The sequence below is a fragment of the Chiloscyllium plagiosum genome, chromosome 3 (genome assembly GCF_004010195.1).
Source record: "Chiloscyllium plagiosum isolate BGI_BamShark_2017 chromosome 3, ASM401019v2, whole genome shotgun sequence".
NCBI classification, from domain to species: domain Eukaryota; kingdom Metazoa; phylum Chordata; class Chondrichthyes; order Orectolobiformes; family Hemiscylliidae; genus Chiloscyllium; species Chiloscyllium plagiosum.
In genome coordinates this window covers 74,139,324-74,167,146 of record NC_057712.1, presented here as the reverse complement: position 1 = coordinate 74,167,146, position 27,823 = coordinate 74,139,324, and the positions used below count along the sequence as shown (strand labels likewise).

Below are 27,823 nucleotides of genomic sequence, written 5' to 3'. Positions count from 1 at the left end.
TAGCTGTATAAAAATTTTTTATTCAGCCTATTTTTCTAATCAACCTGTTCAGAGAGATGTTATTACACACCTTGAACCCACCGCCCGCTCACAACTCTAAAATAGCACCAAGAAAAAAGGGAAATCTGCTGATAATAGCTCTGAACTGAAACTCCTAATTGTCATACTGTTTCTCAATAATTCAAGAAAGCAAAAGGTTATCATAATGCATTAAAAATTAAAATAGAAGGTAAACCCTACAAACAATACAGTGCTAATAGCAGACATCTTATTATATGTTGATTCTCTTTTTAGAAATACCTTTCAATGTCAAATGATTTATAACCTTAATGCCTCCTCTGATGAGTTTTTGATGTAGTTAACAGGACAGAAAATGCCTCTAGTTTAGAATCAAATGGTTGATACACAAACTGGAAAATAAGTCCATAATCAATTAAGTAACAAGTATAAACTTCCCTCATCTAGATGAGCAAAATTAAACTGTTAACACAAATAATTTCAATGCTCCTGCTTTTTATCTTCCAATGAACCTTTATGGACAAAACCTGCTTCACATTTAAAGGAAAAAAAACTTTCATACAAAGGCATTTTTTAAAAAAATACATTTGCCATTACATAACTAATTTTACTAGCTGCTGTTTTGAGTATAAGGAAACGTGTTGACTTTTATGTACCAATATTCATAAACAATATTTCATCTCATTATACAGATGCATATATTATGTATTATATTCATAAACATCAATAATTTAACCATCCCCTACGGAACAAAAAAGGAATATTGAGGGAGAAAGCAATATTACAAGATGTCCCTGAAATTCATTCTGCCACTAAGGGTCAAATATAGTTGAGAACTAATCATAGCATTTGGCCAGCACATCAATTAGGTTGACCTTTTTTTGTATTGTAATTTTATGTACTCAATAATAAATGAGAGAAGATTCATTTTGAACTTTCAGGATGAAACACTTAAGGAATATTTTCATATAGATGACACTGGAAATCAAGCCATTTGAAGTAGAACGATGTACAGTCATCTGTCCTTCATTCTCCAGTGACATTTGAACTGGAATACAAATGTCTACAAATTATTTTGTACAAGTCTCAAGTACATCCATAATATCATAAAATTAGAATCCACACTTCAGATACTTTTGCCATGGTTTTCATGGCGTGCAGTAGTTTATCTGCACCATCACTGTTATAAATGTAGATTTTGCTTTGATTCATTAACAAAACATCAGACATCAACTGCTGAGAATATGACAAGGAGAACACATTTCACCTCAGTTCTTTTATACGTTAGTTATGTTGCACCTTCGTATTGATACAAATCACTTTCAGCTTTGGTTCCACAGAAAATTTGTACAGCAACTCCAATGTGAAGCTGCTTAATTGAATGTAGACTTTCCAGCAGGTAGCTTCACTTCAACCAGTGCAAGTTAAATAACCTGGGAGTTTTTTTTTTAAATATAACTAGAGTAGTGGCAATTTTGCCAGCTTTGTGTCAACATTAAAATTCAACTTGCCTTTCAACACAACTGTACAGAGAGTGTTGCTAATGCTGATCACAGAATGAACAGAGAATGTTGATGTAATTTTAGTCCACCAGCTCTACACTACTGTATACAGGTACTGCACTTGAAATACAATATACACTCATAAAACAATATAATATTATTGGACACATTACTGATCAGAAATCTCCAAAAATGGAAGAACGGAATACTTAGCATGACCAGTGTTACATTTAAATTTGCTCCAATTTCTATGGTTTTGTTTTCTTCTTCAAAACATTGAATGGACACCATAAAGAAAATTATTTAAAAAGTAAATGGTTTCCAGTTGATTAAATAAATGAATCAGAGGCTAAAAAAAAAGTGTTTAAAAATAGAAACATTAGAAATGAAAATATTCCCATATGCCATCCATTTTGCACTTGTGTAATTGGATGCTTCCTCTACAAATTCACATTTGCAGTTAACTTTCAGCCTCTAATCCTCCCACATCCCTTGCTTCCCCAGCATGGTATGAAAGATTTAATTCATTTTTAAAATCTTAAAAGAAAATCACTTTTTCCCATTTAGTCTACTTTTGGTTTTCTGTAATTATACCTGGATGTAAAACCTGGATAAAAATTATATTCTCATCCAAATTAAGACTTCCCAATTCAAAAGGAAATGAATATAAGCCATAAATATATTGGAGTGTTAAACTAATGTAAACAATACATTAAACACTTTATAACAAGTGAATATGAAATAAATTACACAGAGCTTTTCCATTTTCTCCACTGTTTCGCTAAAAAAGCCAGAATTTTATGCTGAGGCAAGAAGCAAAGATCACTCAATGAATGAAATTCACTGCCAGTATTACTGGTGTTAAAGAATATTAAAATGAGTTGTTATGTAAAAGAATATTCCAGTACATACTGTAATGAGACACTGAGATGAGACATTTTCCAGCTCAGTAAGGATGCCACTACCACGTGTGTTATCATGAACATTGTGAAATCAGAAGTATAAGATCTTGGTACATCAAAGGTTCCTATGCATTCTATTTGGCCACTTGTAACAGGAAATGAAATTGCAAGAAACAAAATCTACATTCCCACAGATGCACAACAAATTTATTATATCTCAAATTACGTGCACCTATCTAATGGTGACTCATTGTCATCAATTGACAAAAGACAGCAAGCTTAGAAATGTATTGCTATTTCTGTTGAGGCTTCAGAAGCAGTGGAGAATGAATTTGGTATTTAAAAGTCAAATCATCATGGAAAATAAGTGGATGATATAATGTGGAAGAAATTTCAAGCTGCTTCAGCAAGCAACTAAACCCAAATGTCAGTGTGTAATAGCAGTCAACAGTCACTTACAGTACAATTTTAAAGTAATGAAAGGGGTTGGGTAGGGACATAAAAATAAGCATAAACTGTAACTTTATAAATAGTTAAAAATCCAATAAAGATGTATGTACAATAGAGTTGCTTATACAAGAATGGTGAGGAAATCGCTGCTGAGAATGAACTTACACTATAAAAGTGAAGTATATTTTCATTATAATATATAAATAGAAAGAGTGTGAACTCTAGTGTGTAAATATAGATAAAACTGGAGAAGCAAGGATTTTTTTGGGGAGTTTTTTGTTCAGAAAGTAAGTTATTTTCATCTAACAAAAAATAATTTGACTGAAATGCAAAGCTTGTTGCACCCCCACCCCCTCCTCTCTCCTCTCAAGTGCTGCCTGACCAAAACATTTAATGCATTTTCTGATTTTATTTTAGGTTTCCAACAGCTACTATATTGTGGTTTTAAAAACCATTTTTTCCACCTAAATAGCTATCTGTTATAGTACTGTGAGCTTTCCCCAGCCTAAATTCTTGTTATTAAGTATTCTTAAGCATGTCTGCACACATGGGAAATTGTTTTGAATTTCAATGCAATATGGACTTCATCCTGCACCTGCACTACTTGAAAACCAAATTCATAGGTCATATTAACTAATTGCAAGAGATCAATGAGTAGAGGCTAGTTCATACAACATGCATCTCTTCCAAGGATGCAATGCACCTGAAGAAATGATCCTACATCAAATATGTCGAGGTCACCTTAACTTTACTCGATGTTCTATTTTATGTCCTTAAAAAGGATAACCTGATCATTATAAATAGTGCATTTCAATTCTGGATTGAAGATACATAAGAATTGAGTACTTACAACAAAGTAACTGTCAAGGTAACATTAAATAATTCTTCCTGCTGAATTAAGGAATGTAGTTCAAGAAATTAGTCTTTCAATGAGATTCAGTTATACAACCTAATAATCTATATCTCACTGACTCATTATTTCTGTATCGTAAAGTTTAAACATAAGATATCACACTTTTACTATTTGTAGATATTAACTATTTGTTAACTGTGAATTTCTATCTACATTAATAGCAACATTTAGTACAATGCAACTACATTCTTTATGGAGAAGGCCAAGGGTGAGGACAGTTCTATTGTACCTTTAGGAAAACCAATTAACAGTTCTGCATATACTTCAAGAAAAAAAAATAGATTTTCCAATTAATCACATATGAAAAACAAGGAGCAAATGCAATATCAAATTTTCCCCAAAGGCCTATGGTTTAATTTATAAGCAACATCACTGAATAGATTGATAGTACATAACTATAACAGGATGAAAGTGCTTTTTTTGTGCAAATATTGTGCACAAAAGAAACCCCAAGGAGAAAGTGCAACTGGCAGTTTGAAAATACCTCAAAAGACACCAACTAGTAAGTTAGCACCTAGTACATGCCAAATCTCCCACTAATTTCAAAACTTAAGTTAGCTGTAACATCAGAACATACAGACCCAACAATTTACTTGTGTTGGTCAATTAACACATCAAAATATTTTCATACATGCAGAACCATTAATAATGCAACTCTATGGTGTACAATATTTGGAACTCCTTAGGCACAGAAGATAATCATGGTGATCCCTTATAGACATTATTTTCAAATATAGGTATACACAGTTGATCACATTCACACAATGTTCCTTCGGTATTGCCAGTCAAGTGCAGAAATATCACTTTAATGTTCAAGTAACATAGGGACAATTTAAGATGAGCATTCTGCACACTCTTTCTGTTTCGGTGTTGCATCTTCTGAAGCAGTTTCACTGCTTGTTCCTGCATCCCCATTTAAGATGGCATCTAGAACTGGTTTCTGTTCTGTCACTATTAAAAAAAAAGTCAGTGTTAATATCTTATGCGAAAATGCATGAAACTGGTAAAGACATTTTAAAATTTATATTAGGTGACATTTTTCACTTTGCAAAAAAAATGTAATGATGTTATATAAATTATAAAACAAATTTTCAGGAATACTGAAGTGGTTAAGTTGGCACACTGACTACCTGCGAGCATCTGGCAACAATCAAAAATACAGAGCTGCCCTGTCACATGGGAAATACGCAGTCATTTAGCAGGGAGAAACAGAAACTAATTTCCAAAACAGAACATCGAGTGAGAAAGAAGAAATAATATTCACCCAACAATTTGGCTGTTAATAGCAGCATTAAATTCAGTTCACAGATCAAAAAAACCTGATCTTTATTGAAGTACATACCAGCTGCATAATAAATGCCCGTAATGGCCTCAATGCACCAGAATACAAAAAGGAGAAAAATCAACCAGAATTTTTTTTTGTGCATATAGAAACGATATTTTTAAAAAGGGGGTAACATATAGCTTGTTTGTTGATAGATACAATAACTCTGCTGGTACTCAAGTCTGGCTTCACTTGAAAATTACCCAATTTGGCAAGGTACTGAAATGCAGCAAGTTCCAGAACAACCATATTATAATTTCTATTCAATCCAAACGCATAGTCATCAGTATTGATTCAGTGATAGAACTCTTGTCCCTGAACCCAGAAAGTCATGGATTTGGGTTCAAGTTCCAATTCAGAGTCTGGAGCATACAATTCAGTTTAAAACTTGTGATGGTACACCAAGAATTCAGCCAGATTTCAGGCAGAAATGGCACTATTTGAAACAAAAGCAAGGCATTCTCTCAGTCTCTTGGCCAAAATACATTCCTTAACCAACATGACTCAAACAGATCAACTGGTTATTATCACAATGTTGTTTATGCGTCCTTGCTGAACACAAATTGGTGTCACATTTCCCTACATTACAACCAATGCTGTGTAATAAGTGTTGTAAAGTGTTTGAAGAGTCTTTAGGCTGTGAAAACTTCTGTGCAAATGTGCAAGCTCATTCTCTCTGTAGTATTTAAAATGGTTTTGTAACACCTTAAGATGTTTAGTCACTCATGGTGAACATTTTGAAATGTCTACCTGCTAGGGGTTTGGCGTCACCACTGCCATCATTTCTGCCAACAGCTGCATTTCTGCTTTCTTCCAGCTCATCAAGATATAAGCGATATCGGTGCCCAGTCTCATCTTCGTAATCCACATTTTCATCATCAGAGTCTATCTCTGGAGCAACATACACCACTTCAAACTCAATCTCTCCTCTCTTTAAAACAAAAAGTTGCTTTTGTTTTAGTCCTGAACTAAGTAATTATACAAATTTTTAAAAAAATACTGGCATTGCTGGAAATCTAAAATAAAAACACAAAACATTGAAAGAATTCAGCCAGTCAAATAGAATTAATAGTCAGGAAGGTAGCAATTACATATCCGGGTCTTTGACTCATTGTCAAAACTCCCACATGATACTTCAGAAAATGCTGAGGCATAAATTTAAATGTCTTCATATGACAAATAAAACTTCAAAGTGAATAAAAGTGTGAAGTAGTACAGTTGGTTGAAGAATAAAGTGACCTACTACTTGGAAACTATGTTTAAATGAGGTAAATGAACTTTGAGATCTGGCAGTACAAATACTTAACTCAATGAAGTTATGATTTGGAGATGCCGGTGTTGGACTGGGTATACAAAGTTGTGAGATTTTTAACTTAACTCATTGAAAGTAGCAATATAATTCACTTTTAGGAAAAAAAAAATCACAGGTTCACTTCTAATGGAACAGCAATGAAGGGCAGCTAGGTTACGCTGAACTTGAATTACACTTTTTAAAACATTTATTCATGGGATGCAGGTGTTGCTGGCTGAGCCAGCATATTTTTTACTGAATGACAATTCTGTATCGAACCTTGATTGGACCAAAAAGGGGCCTGTGAATAGTTATAAAAAGGACAAAGAGGCATGGAAGGGAGATGTAAAACAATTCACTAGAGTTTTGGAATTGTAAGGAAACATTCCACAAGCTGAGACCATTTTTCATTAAAAAAAGTTATGGTGTGACCTAATACAGGTTTTTAATATTATGAAAGGTTTGACAGCGTGGACATATAGATAAAGCATTTCCACTACAGTTGAAAATCAGTGGTAGGGTTCATAAAGTAGATATTATTAAATAAATTGGGAAATTCAGAAGAAACCGCTTCAAACATTGGTTAGAATATGGAACTGCCAAGGAAAAATGAACAGCTGAGGTGAATAGCACAAAGACGCATTCAAGGGGAACCTTGATAAGCAGACAAGGGATGAAGGATATGTTGATCTTAAACAAGGTGGTCTGTATGGAGCAGTAACATTAACTGATATATTGGGTTGAATTGCATGTTTTTATGTTGTTAGTAATTTGAAATATTTCATTTATGCTTTCAGAAAACACTTAAATATTCCACAGTTGAACACTGAAAAAAGGTTATTGTAACCTTCTGTTGCTAATAAAGCAAAATTATTGAATTATATGAAAAAGCAGAGCATTCTTAGATTTGCAAGATGGTATAAATGGACTATAAAAGTTCCTCATTTGAGTTCTTAAATATCTTTTGGGCAAGATAAGTGCAAGTCAAAATGCAGGAAATATATGGTGGCAAATGTCCAGCAAGAAATCATTAAAATTACACATGTAACTTAACAGGAGGTCAGTTTAATTACCTGCTGAGAGAGAATTGTAACAGCTTCTTTGTGTTTGGCATCTCTCAGATCGATTCCATTAACAGCTAGTATGGCATCTCCAACATGCAGGCCATCACATCGCTCAGCAGGTTGACCTTGATGGATTTCTGATATTAGAATTGGAACTCCATGCTCCTTGCCACCCTGTTTTGTATTTAAAACACATTTAGTTAACATCTAAATAATGCAATTTTATTTTATTTTTAATCCCATAAAATTATCCCATTACATGTATGCTACAAAATGTTACAACAGCTCCCAACAGAGTAGTAGCATTCAAATAAACTAAACTTTAAAATCTACTGTAGTGTTTTTATTGATTTACAAGTTTAATGTAACTTCGCTTATTAAATTTTTTTTAAAAACTGACATTGTGACTCAATGTTGTTATGGGAATTTTCTTAACATGCATATAAAAATATCAATGCATGCCCAATATTAGGAAATATAATATAGATCAAAAGGAATACTACACTTGTAAAAAATCTCACTCTCACATTTGAGCTACATTTTGCACTTTTGACTGAAGATGGGATTATAGACTGCATGTTAATATTCTCAGGCAGCATTAAAGCTCCTTTACGGAGGTGCAATTTCCTCCAGACAAGTATTTGTAAATTTGTCACTGTGGTCTTTGGCTCCCAGTCATACCCCGTTGCCATTGCCCAAGATTTAAATAATCTCCCAAATTGCTACTTTGAAACTAGACTAGGAGTTGCAAACATCAGGCGTCTTATTTAAACCCGAGCTGAGATTCATTTATCCTTGCCAACATTTATCAAGCTCAGAATTTTCCTTGCCTTTGTTCCCAAATTTATGCTGCTGCCAAGTCCCTGTTTTGACACTCCAAGATTCAATTTCTTGAATATCTTGAGGTGACCTCCTTTTCCTTTCAAACTAGTTATCTAGATTGCATGATTTGGAGGTGCTGATGTTGGACTGGGGTGTACAAAGTTAAAAATCACAACACCAGGTTATAGTCCACCAGGTTTAATTAGAAGCACTAGCTTTCGGAGTGCCGCTCCTTCATCAGGTGGTTGTGCCTGATGAAGGAGCGGCACTCCAAAAGCTAGTGCTTCCAATTAAACCTGGTGGACTATAACCTGGTGTTGTGTGATTTGTAACTATCTAGATTGCAAACCACAACTTGCTTGTTTTCTCCTTCACTGCCCAACAATTTCATCCTCTGCAAACTTCAACTTATCATACCCAAGTGGATTTATTCATCCTTGTTTAAGTCCCTCATGTGTTCACCTACTCTACCTCATCAGTATTTCCAGCTGCATATCTACATGTACCACCCATTCTCCAAACATTGAGTCCAAGAAAATGAGAAATTAATCATACCTGTTTATTTAGCTACAACGAAATTCTGGGTTCCATGTCAAAACTCCTTCAATTCATCACCAGCCTACTTCCAAAAACTTAATTTCAACCTTCTTCTTCAAACTTAACTTTGCCTTATCACTATAGTCTCTGATGTTGCTTTTTATTTAGTGTACACTTTACAAATTGCTGAGATTTTGTTCTCTACTCTTGTATTTAATGGATGTATATTCTTGTTATATTAGCTGGGAAATCATTACATCAGTTGTTTCAATACAATCTTTTGCAACTTTACTTCAAAACTAGACAATATCGGTTATTAGCTTGAATGAGATGAAAAGTCAGATTACATTCACAAATTCAATCATGATTCATTCATTTTAATATACGTTACAACAGGAGGTTCTAATCTGTTTAACTTTGTACGCCTCATGGAACATTATAAAACTCAACTGTTTAAGTAAATATTGTCATTGATTTGCTTATACCTCAATCAATAGACAACAGACATGGTATCCATCAATCAACAAAGCAACAAGTACAAAATAGTCATTTACAAACTTGCTGCCATAGAGATTTCAAAAAGTCAAATCAGAGAGCCCACAGGAAACCAAGTAGCCTATTTTCTGTGACACAGAACCTAGAGTTTCTTGAGCTCATTTGTCCCATTGCAGTGAGACTTTGTATTAGAGGTGGTTAACTGACATCTCCTACATTACTTACCACACAATCAATACAGATCCACGATGTAAAACACTTGGCACAAAAAAAAAGAGTAAATCTTGAGACACTAGGTGCTACTGCTCATAGAGCTACAGTATATTGCAAGATCGAAGATAAGTGGTGTATCAATTTCAGGTCATAGAAATCAATGAAAAATTAGTCCTTTACAAGATCTACCATTTAAGCCTCCTAAATATAGACAAAAGTGAAGCTCCTGCATCTGGTCTTCAGCATCCCTTGGTTCTGTCCAAACTGATGTTTTCCTGTTCTAGATAGTTATGTGAATCTCAGTAAGTAGATATGAAAGCAGACTTACTGTAATTGATATGCCAAGACCTTCATGATCCTCTTTTACTAACAGGATTTTCCGAATTGGCCCAACACCTTGGGACTTCCTTATAACATTTGGATCCTATTTTAGGAAGAAAAAAATGTTGACTAATTCCAACAAATGAAAATAATGACAAACTTAACGAGCCCAAAAAAGTATAGATTGGAGAAAATAAAATTACATGATTTGCTGAAGCACTGAAAACAAAGCCCTAGTGAAACTTAATCTTGGGACCCAATGATAAATTAAAACTCCAATCAATATTCTGCTCAATTATTAAGAGAATATGAAGTTCAATTTAAAAGACAAAACATGTTATACTTTCAGGACTTTTATTATTCAAAAATTCCAGCATTGGGAGAACTGTATACAGAGATGATGCATATAATGATAATGCCTGGTACCATTCCAAAAAATCCTTTCTGCTCTCTCTTGAAGGCCTTGATATCTATCTTAAAATGTGGTGCTCAGAATTGAATATAAAGGTGTTTTTGTGTAAATTATTTTTAAATACGCATGTCAATATTTGAGGGGAAGGGATTCTTCAGAGATGAGAATTTGTAGACAACCATGGCCAACTTGCAAAACTGACCAATCACCAATACTTTATCAAATGCCTACTGGAAATATATTTAGGCCACATTAACTACATCATCAATAAGAATTATTTTGCTACTTCATTGAAAAACACAAAATGTTTAATGTACATAATTCATTTTCCTTAATTTTGTTAACTTTCTCCCTAGTTTATTGTTTCTGAAAGCTTTCCCACCATCAGGTTAAGCTAACTGATGTACAGTTGCTGGGCTTATCCTTACACACCTATTCAAAAAAACGTGTAACATTTAGAATTCTCCTGTTCTCTGGTCTCAATTCTGTATCCAAGAAGGATTTGAAGGTTACAGGCACTGCCTTTTCTACTCTGACACTGACTTCCTTCTGTATTCGTGGGTGCAGCTGATCAAGTGCTGGTGACATGTCAACTTTAAGTATATCCAGACAATCTAATACTTTCTTTCAACCAAAATTTAGCCCATCGAATGGTTCTATGACTAAGACTTTCTCAGCATCTGCCTTGGTTAAAAAAGTAGTTGTAAAATAGTCATTTAGCATCACGTCCTCTGGCTCCATACACAAATTCTCAAACTGCAGAACTCCAGGGGATTTTCAGCCTTTGGGAGGTTTTTAAATTTACATGCAAGTAAATATCATCTTTTATTGAAAAAGTGAAAACTTAAATTTTACATACGTGCCCAGGTGGCATGGGCAAAGGTCGTTTTGGGTCATTGCGCCCTCGACATGCCCTAATAACAGTTTTATGTCTGTGAAGATGTATTTCTGCTTCCAACTGGTTCCAGAGTTTGTCATGAGCAGGTCCTTTCATGTCTCGACCCAACAGCTGGATTTGTTGCACTCTGCACAAAGTATTAAATATTAGAAAGATTGATGTTTCTGCCCGGAAATGTGTCAACAAAAACAAAATAGAGGCTGCTTGCTTGCTAAACCAATGTGTGACCCAGCTGAAGTTCCTGTTCACCTAAATGGGAACATCAATGTGACAGGAAATAAAAATAAAAGGTACAGAGTATGTACAGTGGACACCTAAGGGAGAGAAACAGGCAAGTACCTCAGGTGCAACCATTTTGCCTTTAGAAACTGAATATTGTCTTAGGCAACATGTTCAGCACAATGAGTTTATCTAAATTTCATGGATTGTTGTGTTACAGAGGGTGAATAATTTCCAGGGAAAATTAGGGATATCAAATGAATGCTGGCCTTAGGGAGTTTCTCCTTGTAAGACAGGCTAGGGCTAGAGGGCATAATCTCAGAAGAAAAGGTTTTTCTCTCAGTGGATAGTGAATTTGTGGAATTCTTTACTAGAGCTGTAGAATCTGGGTCATTAAGCACATTCAAAGCTGTGATAGATTTTTAATTGGTAAGGGAATCAAGGGTTAAGGGGAAAAAGGCAGGAAAGTGGAGCTGAGGACTAACAGATCACCCATGATCCTATTGACTAACAGAGCAGACTAGATGGGCTGCCGTGCCTGCTTCTGCTCCTTTGTCTTATTGTGTTACATTTCTCACACCCAGAATTCTTGGTGAAGTCTGCATAAAATCTACCACACGAATTAAAGGTGTTTTATATAGAATATGCTAATTGAGATAACCTGAAACTCTACATAAGATAAAGATTATGCTCATCAAATGCACCACTGTAAAGTGTATGAATTCCAATTTCCTTCGACTCAGGTTGTGACAACTTAATTTTGTTTTAACACCTTAAAATGCTACCTTATAGGTGCATCACTATTGCAAATGGTAAAGAAAGGTGATTTTATTTATTGGCGTCATAATTTATCACAATTGAGATATTAAAGGAAGATAAATAATTTATGTCTGCAAAGTCCTGGCTTGCTTTCTGTTAGAGATACAATAACATACATTATGAGTGACTCCTCACCTGCCTGCCAGCTCTTTATCAAGGTACTTCGCAGCCAGCCTTGCACCATATACCTCAGCTTGCAGAACTGCTATATGGCGACGCAAGGCTTCATTCTCTTTTCTCAGCAGTTTCACATCAGCTTCTAGCTTTGCTTCCTTCACTTTTTCTTTTTTATTGGATTCTAGTTCTTTCTCCTTTCCAGAAAAACAAACACATTGGTTACCAATATATGTAATTTCCCTCATTTGTATATATATTGCCCTTTGAAGTTGCAAGCATTGCCAAGATTGTGTTGTCTTCACACTTAATATCAAAGTCAAATCCTAAAGGATGAGAACAATTTTGGCTCAAATGCAATAAGACAGTCCAACATAGTATTCTAATAAACTACTCAAATGACAAGAAAAATATTTCATAAGATTGCAATACTTTAGGTAAAGTAGGAAATAATAAACATTTAGCTATCTTAATTTTTAATCTTCAACTGTATAGAAACTGAAAAAATATTCTATGAATTAATAGCAGAGATGTGGGAAGTGGTAAAATACATGCATTTAACATCACTAATTATCTTAAGCATTAAATCTACTGGCTGTTATGGCTCATAAGATGAAGAATATTCACTGCACTTAGAATAATTTATAAAGACTAGTTTTATTGTGATAAATGACAAACTAATAATTAGTTTCTAGCAGATCTATTACACCTAGGTTAAAAGCCTTTTGAAAAATGTATAAAACTATGCTTTAACTAAAATACTCAAAATTAAAAATCTTCAACTAACTGAAGTTAGCAGAAATGGTCAATTTACATAGCTTCAGTAAATCATTCTTAAAATATTTTTTAAATTATCATTGTTGCTCACAGCAGTAAAAATAGTCTAAGTTTTACATTTATGAAAGGACACATTAAGTATTGTACTCTGTGACAACCATTAATCCAGCACTCTAGTTCAAAAATCTATTACCCTGCGTGACTTATAATGAAAGAGTAAGATCAATGGATGGCAGTGACAGTTGCCAGTGAATCCACAGAAAAGTAGTCACATTAGTGCACTCACTTACCAGCTCATCCACTGAAAGGACAGACTTAGGGCAGGAAAGAAAATGGTATTAGGAAGATAGCAGACATTTTAATACATTTTAAATAGTTAAACCTTATTCACAGGAAAACAAAGGAGTAATCAGTGAATTTTGTGCAATATCAAAGCAGAGATTACATTTCAATATTAACACAAACTTACAAACTAGAAGGTGGTCATTCGTACCTTGAGCCTGCTCCATCATCTAACAAGACCATGGCCTCCGCTTTCCCCTATAAATTTTCACTCGTCAGTCAATAATCTAACTAGGCTTTATCTAACTTTATAGGTTCCACTACGCTCTGGGCTAAGAAGAATTCCACAGGTTAACAATCCTCCCCTATCCTCAATGAAAGACCCCTTATTTTATAAACTATGTAGCCTAGTTCTACTGTCTCCCAAAAGAGAACACATTTTCAATATTTGTCTTGTAAAGACCCTTGGCTCTTAAGATTGCCTTTCATTCTTTGAAAGTCCAATGTATGCATGCATAACCTGTAGAAACTTTGCTTATAAAGCAATTACTTCATCCCTGGCAGTCAAGAGAACCTCATCTGCTCTGCTTCTAATACAATTATATTTTATTTTAAAATAGGTGATGCAAACCATACACAATGTGTGAGATGTGATCTCATCGATATTCTTACATTCCACATCCTTTGCAATAAATAACAATATCCCATTTGCTTTCCTAATCACTTGCTGTACCTCCATACATTGTGATTCCTGTACCAAGACAGTCAAATCTCTTTGTCCCTCAGAGTTCGGCAGTGGTTCAAGAAGGCAGCTCACCTTCTTGAAGGCAACTAGGGATGGACAATAAAGCGATGCCCACATCTCATGAATGAATTTTAGTAATCCTCTCTCCATTTAATTAATACGGTGCTTTTGTAGTCTGTGTACTAAGGGGAAAGGTTCCCAATTTCTTACATTATGCATAACCTCTCAAAGTTTTGACAATTCTCTGAATCCATCTACTTTTGCTTTATGTTCTTTTCACAACTTACTCTCCTTTGTGTCATCAAGTTTAGCAACTGGTGATGTGGCAGTGCCCTACCTCCGGGCCAGAAGGCCTAAGTTCAAGTCCTACCAGCTCCTACCTACCTTTCATAACATGACTGAAAAGACTATTTAAATATATTTCCAGCATTTCATGCAAGTCATCAAAGGCTGTATGATTAAGCTATGTGATTACATTAGTGAATAAAGCAACACTTCCAATAAAACATCAAAAATAAACCCTGCTTATGGCAACATAAAGTGAAGAAAGGTAACCATTTCCATGGGCCACTGCTTAGAGAAAACCTGAAAGATTACACTATGAGGCAGGCCACCATACAACAACTTAAATATTATTGACATGTGTTTGAAGCCTCAGAAAACCCAGCTGATGAATTAGGACTGCTTCTTGGAAAAACCAAATGTATTTACAATACAACTGTGGCGAGGAGAGGCAGGAGTGTTTCTCCCCAGTCTACCAAGTTTACCTACCCCAGCTTACCATCAGAACAAGCTGAAGACCATCCATCCATTCCTATACCTCCGCCCAGGATTGGGGATCAGAACCTCCTCAACTGATTAGTGACCATCCACTAAGTCCAGATTCCAAACCACACTCTGATGAATGCAACTGCAATCTCATGGTCTATTTCTGAAGTTAAGGTCTGTTCATCTACATTCTCAGCTCAGAGAAACAAGCCTGCCAATCAGGCTAGTTTGCAGGAAAGAAACCTGCCTGAAATTAAAAGATGCACAATGTGGAGTTAAAACCCTGCAATGTGTGAACAGCCTAGATTCCAGAAGAAAGCTGCTACTCATCCCATTTACTCCCATCACAAAATTCTCCTCTAGCAATAACAAGATCACTGACAGTGTTTCCAGAGACAGCCTGTACAATATCTAGTATATCCATTTGACTGCGTCTTAAAAGTCAGTAGGAATGGACTCCAATTTTATTACATTACTGTTAATGGATGGAAAATCACAGCAAATTTCAAGCGGTTGCATCTGATTTCAGAATCATCCTTCAGGACTCTCAGCTGAGAACGGTTTTAAGAAGAAGATTCAGCAGATTAGTGTTTCAGTCCACATTGGAGTTATTCATCCAGCATAAAACAGCTTTGTGAAGTTGCAAAGCTTTAGTGAGTAATATACAACATGACATAAGACTAAGTTAAAAATCACACAACACCAGGTTATAGTCCAACAGGTTTAACTGGAAGCACACTAGCTTTCGGAGCGACGCTCCTTCATCAGGTGATGATCAGGTGACAATCACCTGATGAAGGAGCGTCGCTCTGAAAGCTAGTGTGCTTCCAATTAAACCTGTTGGACTATAATCTGGTGTTGTGTGATTTTTAACTTTGTACACCCCAGTCCAACACCGGCATCTCCGAATCATGACATAAGACTAAACTGTGCCAATGAAAAAGTGTCTCAGGTTTACTGATTGAGTTGTCCCAAATTAGCTGATCTCAGCAGGCAGCAGTAGAGAACAGTAACTGACATCAATGTATCTAAGCTACCTGGAAATGCAGGCTAGAGTGGGAGGTACAGCAACAAAATTTTCATTTTTGATTATCATTCATCAGTCTCTCACTGAATATATGCATGCTTCAGTTTCCATGAGAGCTTAGAGATGTCATTACTTTCTAAGGTTAAAAATTTAATGAGAATAAAATATCACAAAATGGAATAAACCATGAAAAACCCAGCCTACAGAAGTAGTAAATGTCTCTGGGGAAGCAGACTTTTTTGCTCGTCTTTGGAATATTGAACTGTGGCTTGATAGGCTCAAGGAAAATTGATCTGAAAAAAAAAACCCTTGAAACAATTCATCCTAAATAAGGGTGAACAAAACAATTTTCATTGTTTGTGAACTAAAGTAGCTTTGTTGCTAGAACATACTAGTTTAGCCTTGATTGAGCTGGAGTCAACATTCTGCCCAGTCTTAGCATGCAGCTGCAGTTGGACAGCATGAAGCTGGAGAAGTTGATCATGTACTTCTTTCTCTAACACAGCCTTCTCAGCCTGGGTGTCGATTAGCTCTGATTTCAAATCCAGTAACTGAGCCTGCAGAGGAAAATGAAAAGCAGATGGTAACAGCTGAAAACATTGTACAAAATGAAAATGTGATCATTACAAATCTCAAAGGTTTTATTTTATTTGTTTACAATGAATATCTGAATATATATCAGGTTCTATCTGGTTCCCTCATCAATTATATAAAACTACATATATCTAAGTCTTGCCTTCAGAAGTAAACTTTCCATAGTCCATCAGGAATTCAACCAATTCAAACAAAGCAAACTTTTCAGAAAAAAAACCACATTGTACTCAATTTGCTCATGTTGCAGTTCAGCAGCAAAAAGATACTCAATATATGAAGTTCACTTATGGTTTAGTTTAATTGAATGTCTATGTTTAGCTTACAGCATTATTTTATCATGGAATCAAAGATTTTAAAAAAGAAAATTAATGTTCTAAAACAGTGGTTCTCATTTGGTGCGTCATAGCAACCAAAAGGTGAGAAGTATGCTATGAAAAGTTCTCGAGAAGCAGCATTGCTTTAACTGAAGGTCAAGGCTGTATGTGCGCTTCCAAACTGCTCTGGAGTCTCAGTGCCGATTATTGAAGGCAGTACTTGCTGATACCAGCCACCATTATTTACAGTGTAAGTGCAAGTCTCCAGAGCCCTGTATATGTAGACTTCCCCACAGCACACATGAGATGTGAGAAAAGTGGGTGTGCTGGGGAATGGTTTGTCTTATTGGAATGTGTCTTGATACAGAAAAAGTTGAGAATCACTTCTAAGCTCTAGGAAATTTCATCACAACAGCATTAAGCATACAAAACAACTATGAGAAGAAATTACATGCCCCAAAATATTTTCTTTATAGCTTAAAACAGTAACCGGAAAAAAGTAATTTCTCCAATGTGCAGTACCACACTATACGATAAAGTAGAACCTGTAACACACCCATGTTTGACATTCTGGGAGCTTGCCAAACAAGTCACCACCATACCCGATTCTCAGAATTAACTGTACTACCATGTCTTGCAGATGCTCACAAGTTGTGGTAGCAATTTAATCCTTGTGCCAATGTGTATATTTGAACATGTTTCTTAACATGACGTAATCATTAATTTTTAAACTCTTCTTCCACCTATTTCCAGCATGATGATTTGCTACACTACGTGCATTGACTTTCAGCTTGGTATTAAATGTCTAAAGGCTGCGACAAACCCTAATACTGCCATCAAAAGATTAAATACTTAACACAGAGACTGAAGAAACATCAATAAACATCTTAAATAATAACATTAACTGAAAAAGAGGAAGCATGAAATCTTCTTTTGTCTCAAAATACTTATCAATTTACTCACAAAGATGCAATGCTCTCTGCCTCAATCACTCCTTGTGGCAAAGTATTCCATGCTCCAGCAACTTCGTGAACAAAGATTTCTCAACCATTGTTCAATTAGATTTAAATCAATCACATCACTGGTGCACTAACCAAAGGAAACAGGTCTATAAATTTATCCATACAGCTAGATGAGAAACCACTTTGACTACAATCAGATAGCCAAGTGTGGAATTAAACTAGGGCAGGACCATGAAGATGTTCAAAATAGAAGAGATGATTCGGAGATGCCGGTGTTGGACTGGGGTGTACAAAGTCAAAAATCACACAACACCAGGTTATAGTCCAACAGGTTTAATTGGAAGCACACTAGCTTTCGGAGCGACGCTCCTTCATCAGGTGACAATCACCAGCTCCGAAAGCTAGTGTGCTTCCAATTAAACCTGTTGGACTATAACCTGGTGTTGTGTGATTTTTAAAATAGAAGAGGATTTTGAGGAGGATGGCCTACTCAATTGTGTCAAAGGCTACCAGGGTAACGTACTGCACACATCGAGGCTCTGTCTTTGATTGGGATGCTTCCACTGCTCTGCAGAGGCAGAAACTGGACTCAAATTATTTGAACATTTTATGGAAAAACCAGAGGACACATCTAACATGGAGTCCTTAAAAATAAACAGATATTTTTTGATGGAAAAATCAATCTTGGATGGTGTGCAAATGTCTTACATATAACAAAAAACAAACATAGCTGATCATCTTGTGTATTTCCCCAAGATATATGTGGCCAACAAATTATTTTTAAAATTTATTTTCCAGACATTGATAATATTGACAAAGCCTCCTTCTTGGAGTCTGATGTTTTTTACTTTAAAATCAGTTCTGAAAGGTGATCATCTCTGTCGGGGTCAGTTTTTGAGATTTTTGAGAAGATTTGTAGCTCAGGTTGATGATATATACATTAGCTCGCTGAGCTAGAAGGAAGGTTTGTTTTCAGACATTTCGTCACCATACTAGGTAACATCATCGGGGAGTGTCCCTGGTGAAGCACTGGTGGTATGTCCAGTCTCTCTATTTATAGGTCTTGGTTTCTTAAAGGTGGGTGATGGCATTTCCGGTTCTCTTTTTCAAGGGAAGGTAGGTGGGATATAAGTCAATTCTCAGGACTTCTGGTTAGAATGCCATGCCTCAAAGACATGCATGAGAATTCTTAGGAGGCATGGCATTCTAACCAGATCTCCATCAATAAACACATTGATTTAGATCCCATCGACCTTCCCTTGAAAGAGAGAACCGGAAATGACATCACACCTTTAAGAAACCAAGACCTATAAATAGAGAGGCAGGATATACCACCAGCGCTTCACCGGAGACTCTCACTGAAAATGTTCCCTAGTATAGCGACGAAACATCTGAAAACAAACCTTCTAGCTTAGTGAGCTAACTTACATACAGGCCACGATTTATTTCCAATTCCCAATTAACACAAGGAAGGTGATGGAGAAACACCTCTTTGGCTGGCACGGTGGCTCAGTGGTTAGCACTGCTGCCTCACAGCACCAAAGTCCCAGGTTCGATTCCAGCCTCGGGCGACTGTCTGTGTGGAGTTTGCACATTCTCCCAGTATCTGCGTGGGTTTCCTCTGGGTGCTCCGGTTTCCTCCCACAGTCCAAAAAAAAAGTGCAGGTCAGGTGAATTGGCCATGCTGAATTGCCCATAGTGTTAGGTGCATTAATCAGAGGGAAATGGGTCTGGATGGGTTACTCTTCAGAGGGTCGGTGTAGACTGGTTGGGCCGAAGGGCCTGTTTCAACACTATAGGGATTCTGATCTAATCTTTATACTGTGCTGCAGCCAGTGTTGTACATGTACATCATATGCTGTTAAGTAGGAATCCCAGAATTTTGATCCTACAATAATGAAAGAACAACAATACATTTCCAAGTCAGGACAATTACTTGGAGGACAGCTTGCAGACGGCGATATTGTGATCTCCTCGCTCCCTTTTATTTTGCAGATGATAGAGGTCACAGGTTTGGTGGTGCTATTTAAGAAGCCTTAGTAATGTACTGCAATACATCTTGTAGCTGGTGCACACGGTAGCCATGATGCACAGTGGTGGAGGGAGTGAATATTTAAGCTTAAGGAAGGGACCACAAATTAAGATATCTGCTTTGTGTGCCTGGTGTACGTAGATGGTGTTGTATAGGAGAATAGTTCTGAAGGGTTAATGTTCTGTCACACTGTCTCAGTCCACTCTACTAATGTCACACAGTCTGCTACTGAAGAAAAAGAGTCCTACTCACTTCAGAGGGAGCAGAGAGATCTCCCTGAAGATTAATAATTACACTTCAAACACAGGGTGCACTTATTAATATCAATCAATTAACTTCCTTGCTACTTCAGAACAGTGTCTGCTGCTTAGAAGCTCTGTCTATCACTAAAGCACTCAATAGGCTCAAGACAAAATGAAGACAAAGGTAAGTTGGTGACAACCATTACCCTAGATCGATGATCATCTCAAAAGACAAAGAACAGATACATGGGATCACCACCAACAGCAAGTTTTACACAAAACCACTCACCACCCAGGTTTTGAAACATATCACTAATTCTTCAGTGTCACGGGGTCAAAGGCCTGGAAGTACCTTCCTAAATGTATTTTAGGTCTACCGACAACAAACAGACTACAGCAGTTCGAAAAGACAACTCACCACTACCTTCCCAAGTGTAACTTCAGATGGGCAATAAATGCTGGCCCAGACAGTAATGCCCAAGTCCCATGAGTGAAAAAATTAAAACATATGGCTGGGCCAGTTAGCTTCCTAGTTAATGGCGGCTCCAGGATCTATGAAGGATTAAGCAATGGTAATCCCACTGAATGTCAAAACGACATAGTTACACTCTCTTTTTCTGGAGATGGTCATTATTTTGTCTTTGTGTAAGAAAGGTATAGCTTGCCCCTTTATCAGCCCAACCCTGCAGGTTGTTCCAAATATGTTGCATGGAAGTCTGAGGAATTGTGAATGAAATTGAAAATTGTATAATTATTACCAACCATCTCTACTATTTATCTTAAGGCAGACAGAAGATTTTTGATTGAGTTCATGAAGATGGCTGGGCCTGGGACACTACCCTGAGAAATGCCTTGCATGATGTCTTGGTGATTAGATGGTTATCTTCCAATTAGCATTGCACAGAACATAGAAAAATACAGTGCAGTACAGGCCCTTTGGCCCTCGATGTTGCGCCGATCCAAGCCCACCTAACCTACACTAGCCCACTATCCTCCATATGCCTATCCAATGCCTGTTTAAATGCCCATAAAGAGGGAGAGTCCACCACTGCTACTGGCAGGGCATTCCATGAACTCACGACTCGCTGAGTAAAGAGTCTACCCCTAACATCAGTCCTATAACCTCCTCTGCACCCGTTCCAGTGCCTCCACATCCTTCCTATAGTATGGCGACCAAAACTGCACACAATACTCCAGATGCGGCCGCACCAGAGTCTTATACAACTGCAACATGACCTCAGGGCTCCAGAACTCAATTCCTCTACCAATAAAAGCCAGTACGCCATATGCCTTCATTATCGCACTGTTTACCTGGGTAGCAACTTTCAGAGATCTGTGTACATGGACTCCAAGATCCCTCTGCTCATCCACACTACCAAGTATCCGACCATTAGCCCAGTACCCCATCTTTTTGTTACTCTTACCAAAGTGAATCACCTCACACTTACCTACATTGAACTCCATTTGCCACCTTTCTGCCCATCCTGAATTGACAATAAGTCAATGGACTCAAAGTGTTAACTCCATTTTTCTCTCCACAATACAGAAACAGGAGAAATTAAAGGTCCAAACACGTGCTCAGATATAGTTTAGACTGAGAGGCCAATGTACAGGTTTTGTGAGAAAATGTTTTTAAAAAATGTACGATGAGCATGTCACTGGCTAAGCAGCATTTATTGTCCATTCCTAAATGCCCAGTGAACAGTCAACAGTCACCTACATTGCTATGGGTCTGGAGTCACATGTAGACCAGACGAGATAAGAAAAGCAGTTTCCTTCCCTAAAGGATATTAGTGAACCAGATGGGGTTTTCTGACAATCGACAATGGTTTCATGGTCATCATTAGACTCTTAATTCCACATTTTTTTAAAATTCAAAATTCCACCATCTGTCATGGTGGGTTTCAAACCCAGGACCCTAGAACCTTATCTGGTTCTCTGGATCAACAGTCCAGCGATAATACCATTAGGCCATTACCTCCCCTCTAAGACAGGGAGTGAAAGAGACACATCCACACAGAGAAAGAGACACACACAGTGAGACACACACAATGTTGACAAAGAGAGAGATTGTGGATTATGAAGAAGTATTAAATCTGAAACCATACACTTGAGAATGTTGATTATCTAATGCTTAGAAAGTAGTATGCCAATTAGCTTACTAACATTTTTGGTTATCTGTCAAATACCACTGCAATGACTCTTTTAAGACACAACATAAACAAAATACCTTCTACTTAGGAATGCAGAATCAGATACTTTGTTTCTTATTATTAAGTGCAATGTGAGAAATAGACACTTGTTGATGAGATTGGCAATAGACATACATCATTTTACATTTTCCACATTTGTTAGTAAAATTGAAAGGCTGGAGACAGACTATATAATTATTGTTTCAATCTTTGTGCTTACTTTCTTGACCTTTGCATGGCAGTTGAGGTTTATTTAGTAGATATATACACATGGTGCCTGTATTGTGAAAGATATCTTACACGGACAAAAACTACTGTATGTGGCTTAAACAGTGTCATTGTCATAACACCTCACAACAGTAGGAGATCTCTCCAGTAATCTCATTGGTTTCGCGACTTAGCTCTGGGTAAGAGTATGGTGGAGTCATTTTCAATTTAACCTTCCAAAGGGAACTATACAATTCTCTTAAGTGAAAAAAAAATGGAGGCTATGGGTGAAGGACAGGGTAATGGAGCTAGGTGAATTGTTCTTCCAAAGAGCCACCACAAACATAATGGGCTGATTGGCCTTGTCTTTGTCATAACCACTCCATGACTCCTCATTTAGAAATAAAGCCACACTTAAAATATGGCAAACATGCCTGACTGAAGTAACTTTTCAAAGCAGAGGCAATTGTATCTATGCTTTGAAGAAGACTGCATTGCAACACCATTAAAAAGAGCCAAAACGAGGTGACAATCAGTTCGGCATGAATTTCAAGCAGAGAAAATACAATCTTAATCAGTTACTACACGGAATATGGCTGAGGATGTCAGTTTGGATTTTGAAGGAAAGGCATGTGGAAGATTTGCCTTAGATTAGATTAGATTACTTATAGTGTGGAAACAGGCCCTTCGGCCCAACAATTCCACACCAACCCTCCGGAGAGCAACCCACCCAGACCCATTCCCCTACATTTACCCCTTCACCTAACTCGACGGGCAATTTAGCCTGGCCAATTCACCTAACCTGCACATCTTTAGACTGTGGGAGGAAATGCCATTAGAAGATGAAATTTGTGTGGTTCGCATATGGCTTTGTGGCAGAAAGTAGAATTATCTTAGAAAGCTGTGGTAAGGCTATTAGATATCTACTAGCAACCTTTACAAAGGGCAGAGGCATCCACACAGTTGTAAAAAAGGTGGAGAGTCACATAGCCAAAAGCCAATGGAAGGATCTCCACAGAATCATAGAAGAATCGCTTTACTAACAAGAATTAAAGCAAAACAGAGAGGATTATGGGATATTTTTGGAGTAATCCCAGAAGCCTTCAAAAGCTATAATGTTAATTTCATAGTGCTTATTTTGTTTAGCTCTTTTTGAGGCATGAAAACATGCTATTGTTTAAAAAACATGAAATCTTGTGCTGTGGTTCTATTGATTAATTTCAGGGTATTCTGATTTCTGTCCTAAATGCTAGTGGTCCTGAACATGATTACAACAATTGCAAATCAGCTCAGTTTGGATAGCATTACAGATTACACATACACATGCAAGCTATCATGGCATTATTTTCTTGGTACAAGTACAGGTCTACAGAATGATAGATTTAATCTTTTTTCAACGACTTATACCTCTCTGTGACAATCTACCTGCTGCAGTCATTACCAAATTATCATTTAAGTATTTCAGTCTGACATTAAATGTTAACAGAACGATAACAGGAAGTTAAACAAAAATATATTATGATTGAACTCAAGTACAATGTCAGAGGAATGTAAATTTAACAAATATGAAGTTGTGCAAGAAAGCAGCACAGTTCAAAGGATGGTCCTCCACATTCTTTAAACAGACAGGAGGGTTCCCTCCCATTTGGGGAACACTTCAGTGGTCCACAACATTCAGCCTCGGACCTTCGGGTGACGATCCTCCAAGGTGGAATTCGGGACAGGCAGCAGAGAAAAGTGGCCAAGCAGAGGCTGATAGCTAAGTTCGGCACCCATAGGGAGGGCCTCAACCGGGACCTTGGGTTCATGTCACATTACAGGTGATCACCATTGCACTATACACACACCCACACACTCTCTCTCTCACACATACACACAGATGCGCACACAGACACCCACACACACCCTTACGGACACACACACACCCACACTCACACCTGCACCCCCTCACAGACTTAAGACACTCTGCACTCACTACACACACACATACACACAGACAAAGACCCACATGCACACATATATTTTGTGGGGTGAATTTGTACTTGCAGGGTTACATTGTACTTTGCTCAAAAACTGCATGCATTCATGTAGAACTCTGAGCTCAAAAACTGTATGAATTTATGTAAAACTCTCTTATCTCACTTTTTAGATTAGAATCAATCTAAACATCATGGCATAGACAGAGAACACAGGGGGCCAACACCTTCAACATATTGGCTAGCTATCACCATTGTTAACAGCTAACCCGAGAATGCAACTTTAAAAAAAAGGTTTTGAGATTTACACATGAAAGAAGTGAAACTATCACTGTATTCTAACAGATGAAAGGCTTAACAGACAATCAATTTCTCAATGTATAATTTCAGTTACATCACACTGTAAATTTTGGCTATAAATTCTGTGTTACAATCGAGCCCTCCATTATCACCTGATGAAGGAGCGTCGCTCCGAAAGCTAGTGTGCTTCCAATTAAACCTGTTGGACTATAACCTGATGTGTGTGATTTTTAACTTTGTACATATTCTTTAAAGGTAGACTGGCCAGCTTTACAGGTTCCACTGGCTGTTAAAATAACATTTACTACATTTCCTGCTTATATCCATTTTGGTAAACTGACAGCAATTTTAGTGAACTCTCAGTATCCGCATCTTCAAAACAATTTTATTTACTTTCTTACCACACTTCTCTTCCTGACAACACAAAGTTTCCGGCAGCATGTTTACATCATCATGAGGCATCTAAAGTGGCCATGATTGATCATCAACCTCTCTGTTACTGAAGGTTATTTAATCCTGTCCTCATCCAACATTCATTTCCAATACAACTTGCAGGTAAAATTCACACCTAGGCAATTTTCCCATGTGCAACGGAGGGCCAGGTAAGAATAGAAATTCAACTCAGGTCTGGAATCACATCTGCAACTTTCGTAGTTATTGCACGACTCACTAGAAAAGCATGTTTCATTAGAAGTGAAGCATACCTCACCACAGGAAATTCCAAACCTATTTAATATGTTTGATCAAAGCTCCCTGCTAGAATGGAGTTTTGTTTTCCTTTTTGTTTCACATTGAGGGGAAAGAAAAGTATGTAGTTTTCAGGTCATAGCACCTGGCCCAACATCCCTCCAAACCCTTCCTATTGATATACCCAGCCTGATGCCTTTTAAATGTTGCAATTATACTAGCCTCCACCACTTCCTCTGGCAGCTCATTCCATACACGTACCACGCTCCGTGAAAAAGTTGCCCCTTAGGTCTCTTTTATATCTTTCCCCTCTCACACTAAACCTATGCCCTCCAGTTTTGGACTCCCCCACCCCAGGAAAGAGACTTTGTCTATTTATCCTATACATGCCCCTCACGATTTTATAAAACTCTATAAGTTCACCCCTCAGCCTCTGATGCTCCAAGGAAAACAGTCCCAGCCTATTCAACCTCCTTGTAAATCTTTTCTGAACTCTTTCAAGTTTCACAACATCCTTCCGAAAGGAAGAAGACAAGAACTGCATGCAATATTCCAAAAGTGGCTGAACCAATATCCTGTACAGCCACAACCTGACCTCCCAACTCCTGTACTGAAACGCCTTCTTCACTATCCTATCTACCTGCGACTCCACTTTCAAGGAGCTATGAACTGCACTCCAAGGTCTCTTTGTTCAGCAACATTCCCTAGGACCTTACCATTAAGTGTATAAGTCTTGCTAAGATTTGCTTTCCCAAAATACAGCACCTCGCATTTATCTAAATTAAATTTCATCTGCCACTTCTCAGCCCATTGGCCCATCTGATCAAGATCCTGTTGTAATCCGAGGTAATCTTCTCCACTGTCCACTACACCTCCAATTTTGGTGTCATCTGCAAACTTATTAATTATACCTCTTATACTCAAATTCAAATCAATTATATGCATATGATGAAAACTAGTGGACCCAGCATCGATCTTTGCAGCACTCCACTGGTCACAGGCCTCCTATCCGAAAAAACAACCATCTACCACCACCCTCTGTCTTCTACCTTTGATGGAGAACCATCAGGAATGAAGGGCTCCTGCCTGAAATGTCAATTTTCTGCTCCTCAGATGCTGTCTGACATCCTGTGCTTTTCCAGCACCACTCTAATCGTGACTCTAACCTTCTTCACCGTCCCCTACACCGCTAATTTTGGTATCACCTGTAAACTTACTAACCATATCTCCAAGGTTCACATTGAAATCATTTATATAAATGATGAAAAGCACTGGACCCAGCACTGATTGTTGTGGCACAATGCTGGTCACAGGCCTCTAGTCTGAAAAGCAACCCTCCACCATCACTCAATGCTTCCTACCTTTGAGCCAGTTCTGTATCCAAATGGCTAGCCCTCCCTGTATTGCATGTCATCGATCATTTCTAAGCACTCTGCCATGAGGCACCTTGTCAAATGCCTTACTGAAGTCAATTTTGATCAAGTCCACTTCTCTGCCCTCATCAATCCTCTTCATTACTTCTTCAAATATAAACACCAATAGGTTCAGACATGTTATGAATTTCCTCTAGAGTAGGTGAGATATGAACCCAGGCCTCCTGGCTCAGAGATAGGGACATTACCACAACAGCTCTTGGAGTATATATAGACTCCAAGGAAGATTCTGAACAATGGAAGGGGTCCTCTATTGACATATCAACATAATTACATTGATCCTCAGACAGGGTCTGACCTAATGGAAGTATTAACATGAATGTATGACCCTCAGTAAGGGGGCTGATCCAGTGTGGTGGATGGGATGTCTGCTGAGATATTCGCAGTAATCTGCAGATCCTCAGGAAGGGAGAAGGGGTGGGGGATTCTCTATTCCCACAGTCACATTAAACCACTGGTCTGACCTCCAGTTTATGGTTGATCTGGAAGACGGTCTGCGCCTTGTGACAAAGCTGTGCGAAGCAGGAGCTAAGCGCCGTCATTTTCTGGCGGCCCTCGTAGGTAATCTCGGACTGGTCGGGGTCGATCTCCCCCAGGAGCAGGTCCACATCCACGAAGGCCTTGTCAAACTCCTTCTCCAGCACCTCCAGCCAGCGGAACATGGAGGGGCCGGTTACCGCTGCCGGCGCAGCCCCGGCTGAGGAGGCCATAGCCGATGGAGTGGGACGGGAGAGAAAGAGGCAGGTGGCGGTTGGTGACTGCGACCCCGCAGCCTGAGCCCTGCCCCGGAGTTTCCTCTCGCCTCCTCCCTGGAGCCGGCACCGCCTCCGGTTCTGGTTGTCAAGGAACCGACTCTCGATTGCTCGCGCCTGCCACAACAGTAGAAGGCCGAATGAGTGGCGCGTGGAACCGTCGTTCGAGCCGTCACCATGGAGAAAGGGGCGGGGCAAGAACATGCGTTAGAAATATCG

General features: G+C 37.8%; 1 protein-coding gene across 2 annotated transcripts; it reads right to left on the bottom strand.

The window, feature by feature from the left end:
* gopc (golgi-associated PDZ and coiled-coil motif containing) lies at positions 1-27,823 on the bottom strand. 2 transcript variants are annotated; one of them, XM_043684516.1, is made up of 9 exons: positions 27,317-27,823; positions 16,306-16,470; positions 13,382-13,405; positions 12,336-12,511; positions 11,124-11,289; positions 9,860-9,955; positions 7,474-7,638; positions 5,860-6,040; positions 1-4,736 (listed from the first exon to the last, which is right to left on the bottom strand). In XM_043684516.1, exons 1-9 carry the CDS (start codon positions 27,806-27,808, stop codon positions 4,618-4,620), a joined length of 1,584 nt encoding a protein of 527 aa, XP_043540451.1. In that variant the 5' UTR covers positions 27,809-27,823; the 3' UTR covers positions 1-4,617. The 2 variants fall into 2 exon arrangements, with proteins under 2 accessions (XP_043540451.1, XP_043540458.1); XM_043684523.1 differs by lacking the exon at positions 13,382-13,405.